Source organism: Nicotiana sylvestris, chromosome 10 (genome assembly GCF_000393655.2).
Source record: "Nicotiana sylvestris chromosome 10, ASM39365v2, whole genome shotgun sequence".
Taxonomy (NCBI): domain Eukaryota; kingdom Viridiplantae; phylum Streptophyta; class Magnoliopsida; order Solanales; family Solanaceae; genus Nicotiana; species Nicotiana sylvestris.
Window position 1 is genome coordinate 145,510,143 of NC_091066.1, and position 5,239 is coordinate 145,515,381.

Here is a 5,239-nt window from a genome sequence, read left to right on the forward strand (position 1 = left end):
TTTTCAGATTGTGTTTTGGAGGTCCGTAGCTAATTTAGGCTTGAAATGCCAAAAGTTGAATTTTTGAAGTTTCTGGTTCGATAGTGAGATTTTGATCCGAGGGCTGGAATGGAATTTCGGAACTTGGAGTAGCTTCATAGTGTTGAATGTGACGTGTGTGCAAAATTTCAGGTCATTCGGACGAGGTTTAATTTTTTGATCGAAAATGTAATTTAAGAGTTTTTGGAATTTGTAGGCTTGAATCCAATGTAAAATTTGTGTTTTGATGTTGTTTTGATCGTTCCGAAGATTGAAAAAGGTTTGAATGATGTTTTAGGATTAGTTGGCATGTTTGGTTGTGGTTCCGAGGACCTCGGGTGAGTTTTGGGGTGGTTCCGGACCATTTCTAAGCTATTTTTAGCTGCTGATTTTTGGCTACAGCAGTGTTCTATGCGATCGTGGGAAATTGGACGCGATCGCGATGAGTAAAATGCGAAAAAATGCCAGTGCTTCGCGATTGCGGATGAACCTTTGCGGTAGTGGTAGTGGTAGTAGTGGTGGTAGTAGTGATGGTAGTAGTGGTGGTAGTCGTGGTGGTGGTGGTAGTGGTGGTGGTAGTGGTAGTAGTGATGGTGGTGGTAGTAATGGTAGTGGTAGTGGTAGTGGTAGTGGTAGTGGTGGTGGTAGTGGTAGTGATGGTGGTGATAGTGGTAGTAGTGATAGTGGTAGTGGTCGTAGTAGTAGTGGTAGTAGTAGTAGTAGTGATAGTGGTAGTGATAGTGGTAGTGGTAGTGGTGGTAGCAGTAGCGGTAACGGTAGTGGTAGTGGTAGTAGCGATAGTGATAGTAGTAGTAGTGGTAGTAGTAGTGGTAGTGGTAGTAGTAGTAGTAGTGGTGGAGGTGGTGGTGGTGGTGGTGGTGGTGATGATGGTGGTAGTGGTGGTGGTGGTATTAGTAGCGGTAGTAGGGGTGGTGATGGTAGTGGTAGCAGTAGTAGTGGTAGTGATAGTATTGGTAGTAGTGATAGTGGTAGTGGTAGTAGTAGTAATAGTAGTGGTAGTGGTAGTGGTAGTGGTAGTAGTAGTGGTGGTAGTGGTAGCGGTAGTGATAGTGGTAGTGGTAGCGGTGGTGGTAGTGGTGATGGTAGTAGTGGTGGTGGTAGTAGTAGTGGTAGTGATAGTAGTAGTAGTAGTAGTAGTAGTTGTGGTAGTGGTGGTGGTGGTGGTAGTGGAGGTGGTGGTACTGGTAGTGATAGTGGTGGTGGTGGAGTGGTGGTGGTGGTAGTGGTAGTGGTAGTAGTGAAAGTGGTTGTGGTTGTGGTAGTAATAGTAGTGATAGTGGTGATAGTGGTAGTGGTAGTAGTGATAGTAGTAGTAGTAATAGTATTGGTAGTAGTAGTACTAGAAGTAGTAGTGGTAGTGATAGTGATAGTGCTAGTGGTAGTAGTAGTGGTAGTGATAGTGATAGTGGTAGTGGTAGTAGTAGTGGTAGTGATAGTGGTGGTGGTAGTAGTAGTAGTAGTAGTAATGGTAGTGATAGTGGTAGTGGTAGTGGTGGTGGTGGTGGTAGTGGTAGCGGTAGTAGGGGTGGTGGTGGTAGTGGTAGTGATAGTAGTGGTAGTAGTGATAGCGGTAGTGATAGTAGTGATAGGGGTAGTGGTAGTGATAGTAGTGGTAGTGGTAGTGGTAGTCGTAGTAGTAGTTGTAGTAGTGATAGTGGTAGTAGTAGTAGTAGTAGTAGTAGTAGTAGTGTTAGTGGTTGTGGTAGTGGTAGTGATAGTGGTAGTAGTAGTGGTAGTGGTAGTGATAGTGGTAGTGGTAGTGGTAGTGGCAATGGCAATGGTAGTGTCAGTGGTAGTGTCAGTGGTAGTGTCAGTGGTAGTGATAGTGGTAGTAGTGGTGGTAGTAGTGGTGGTAGTAGTAGCGGTAGTGATAATAGCAACAGTTGTAGTAGTGGTAGTGGTAGTGGTAGGGGTAGTAATGGTGGTAGTAGTTGGTGGTGGTGGTGGTACTGGTAGTGGTAGTGGTTGTGGTTGTTGTGGTAGTGGAGGTGGTGGTATTGGTAGTGGTAATAGTGATAGTAGTGGTAGTGGTTGTAGTTGTAGTTGTGGTGGTAGTAGTAGCGGTAGTGATAATAGCAGCAGTTGTAGTAGTGGTAGTGGTAGTGGTAGGGGTAGTAATGGTGGTAGTAGTTGGTGGTGGTGGTGGTGATGGTATTGGTAGTGGTAGTGGTTGTGGTGGTTGTTGTAGTGGAGCTGGTGGTATTAATAGTGGTAATAGTGATAGTAGTGGTAGTGGTTGTAGTTGTAGTTGTGGTGGTAGTAGTAGTGGTAGTGGTGGTAGTGATAGTGGTGGTAGTAGTAGTAGTAGTAGTGTTAGTAGTGGTAATGATAGTAGAAGTAGTAATAGTAGTGTTAGTAGTAGTACTAGTAGTAGTAGTGGTAGTGATAAAGGTGGTGGTGGTAGTAGTAGTAGTAGTAATGGTAGTGATAGTGATAGTAGTAGTGGTAATAGTGGTGGTGGTGGTGGTAGTGGTAGCGATAGTAGGGGTGGTGGTGGTAGTGGTAGTGATTAGTAATGGTAGTAGTGATAGCGGTAGTGATAGTAGTGATAGGGGTAGTGGTAGTGGTAATAATGGTAGTGGTAGTGGTAGTCGTAGTAGTAGTAGTAGTAGTGGTAGTGGTGGTAGTAGTAGTAGTAGTAGTAGTAATGTTAGTGGTAGTGGTAGTGGTAGTGATAGTGGTAGTAGTATTGGTAGTAATAGTGATAGTGGTAGTGGTAGTGGTAGTGGTAGTGGTAATGGCAGTGGTAGTGTTAGTTGTAGTGATAGTGGTAGTAGTGGTGGTAGTAGTGGTGGTAGTAGTAGCGGTAGTGATAATAGCAGTAGTAGTGGTAGTGGTTGTAGTTGTAGTTGTGGTGGTAGTAGTAGTAGTAGTGGTGATAGCGATAGTGATAGTAGTAGTAGTAGTGTTAGTAGTGGTAATGATAGTAGAAGTAGTAATAGTAGAAGAAGTAATAGTAGTGGTAGTAGTAGTACTAGTAGTAGTAGTGGTGGTGGTGGTGGTAGTAGTGGTAATGGTGGTGGTAGTGGTAGTGATAATGATAGTAGTGTTAGTAGTAGTAGTAGTGATAGTAGTAGTAGTAATAGTAGTGGTAGTAGTAGTACTAGTAGTAGTAGTAGTAGTGGTAGTGATAGTGATAGTGGTAGTGGTAGTGGTAGTAGTAGTGGTAGTGATAGTGGTGGTGGTGGTAGTAGTAGTAGTAGTAATGGTAGTGATAGTAATAGTAGTAGTGGTGGTGGTGGTGGTGGTGGTGGTAGCGGTAGTAGGGATGGTGGTGGTAGTAGTAGTGATAGTAGTGGTAGTAGTGATAGAGGTAGTGCTAGTAGTGATAGGGGTAATGGTAGTGGTAGTAGTGGTAGTGGTAGTGGTAGTGGTGGTAGTAGTAGTAGTAGTAGTAGTGTTAGTGGTAGTGGTAGTGATAGTGATAGTAGTAGTGGTAGTGATAGTGATAGTGGTAGTGGTAGTGGTAGTGGTAGTAGTAGTGGAAATGGCATTGTTAGTGTTAGTGGTAGTGATAGTGATAGTGATAGTGGTAGTAGTAGTGGTAGTAGTGGTGGTAGTAGTGGTGGTAGTAGTAGCGGTTGTGATAATAGCAGTAGTAGTAGTGGTAGTGGTAGTGGTAGGGGTAGTAATGGTGGTAGTAGTTGGTGGTGGTGGTGGTGGTGGTGGTACTGGTAGTAATCGTGGTAGTGGTGGTTGTGGTAGTGGAGGTGGTGGTATTGGTAGTGGTAATAGTGATAGTAGTGGTAGTGGTTGTAGTTGTAGTGGTGGTAATGATAGTGGTGGTAGTAGTAGTAGTAGTAGTGTTAGTAGTGGTAATGATTGTAGAAGTAGTAATAGTAGTGGTAGTAGTAGTACTAGTAGTAGAAGTGGTGGTGGTGGTGGTAGTAGTGGTAATGGTGGTGGTGGTGATGGTAGTGGTAGTTGTAATGATAGTAGTGTTAGTGGTGGTGGTAGTGGTAGTAGTAGTAGTAATAGGAGTGGTAGTGGTAGTACTAGTTGTTGTAGTAGTAGTGGTAGTGATAGTGATAGTAGTAGTGGTAGTAGTAGTGGTAGTGATAGTGGTGGTGGTAGTAGTAGTAGTTGTAGTAATGGTAGTGATAGTGGTAGTGGTAGTGGTGGTGGTGGTGGTGGTAGTGGTAGCGATAGTAGGGGTGGTGGTGGTAGTGGTAGTGATTAATAATGGTAGTAGTGATAGCGGTAGTGATAGTAGTGATAGGGGTAGTGGTAGTGGTAATAATGGTAGTGGTAGTGGTAGTGGTAGTAGTAGTAGTAGTGGTAGTGGTAGTAGTAGTAGTAGTAGTAGTAGTAGTAGTAGTAGTAGTGTTAGTGGTAGTGGTAGTGGTAGTGATAGTGGTAGTAGTAGTGGTAGTAATAGTGATAGTGGTAGTGGTAGTGGTAGTGGTAGTGGTAATGGCAGTGATAGTGTTAGTTGTAGTGATAGTGGTAGTAGTGGTGGTAGTAGTGGTGGTAGTAGTAGCGGTAGTGATAATAGCAGTAGTAGTGGTAGTGGTTGTAGTTGTAGTTGTGGTGGTAGTAGTAGTAGTAGTGGTGGTAGCGATAGTGATAGTAGTAGTATTAGTGTTAGTAGTGGTAATGATAGTAGAAGTAGTAATAGTAGAAGTAGTAATAGTAGTGGTAGTAGTAGTACTAGTAGTAGTAGTAGTGGTGGTGGTGGTAGTAGTGGTAATGGTGGTGGTAGTGGTAGTGATAATGATAGTAGTGTTAGTAGTAGTAGTAGTGATAGTAGTAGTAGTAATAGTAGTGGTAGTAGTAGTACTAGTAGTAGTAGTAGTAGTGGTAGTGATAGTGATAGTGGTAGTGGTAGTGGTAGTAGTAGTGGTAGTGATAGTGGTGGTGGTGGTAGTAGTAGTAGTAGTAATGGTAGTGATAGTGATAGTAGTAGTGGTGGCGGTGGTGGTGGTAGTGGTAGCGGTAGTAGGGATGGTGGTGGTAGTGGTAGTGATAGTAGTGGTAGTAGTGATAGAGGTAGTGCTAGTAGTGATAGGGGTAGTGGTAGTGGTAGTAGTGTTAGTGGTAGTGGTAGTCGTAGTAGTTGTAGTAGTAGTGGTAGTGGTGGTAGTAGTAGTAGTAGTAGTAGTGTTAGTGGTAGTGGTAGTGATAGTGATAGTAGTAGTGGTAGTGATAATGATCGTGGTAGTGGTAGTGGTAGTGGTAGTGGTAGTGGAAATGGCATTGT

At 43.4% G+C, this 5,239-nt stretch overlaps 2 protein-coding genes across 2 annotated transcripts; both read left to right on the plus strand.

Annotated features, from left to right (window-relative positions):
* The first annotated feature begins 469 nt into the window (after nucleotides 1-469).
* On the plus strand, nucleotides 470-1,995 carry LOC138880078 (uncharacterized). The gene is made up of 3 exons (XM_070159731.1): nucleotides 470-1,184; nucleotides 1,228-1,249; nucleotides 1,302-1,995. The coding sequence occupies exons 1-3, from the start codon at nucleotides 470-472 to the stop codon at nucleotides 1,993-1,995; spliced, it is 1,431 nt and encodes a 476-aa protein (XP_070015832.1).
* Nucleotides 1,996-2,156: 161 nt separating this feature from the next.
* On the plus strand, nucleotides 2,157-4,219 carry LOC138880079 (uncharacterized). The gene is made up of 3 exons (XM_070159732.1): nucleotides 2,157-2,551; nucleotides 2,619-3,145; nucleotides 3,540-4,219. The coding sequence occupies exons 1-3, from the start codon at nucleotides 2,157-2,159 to the stop codon at nucleotides 4,217-4,219; spliced, it is 1,602 nt and encodes a 533-aa protein (XP_070015833.1).
* The last annotated feature ends 1,020 nt before the right edge of the window (nucleotides 4,220-5,239 follow it).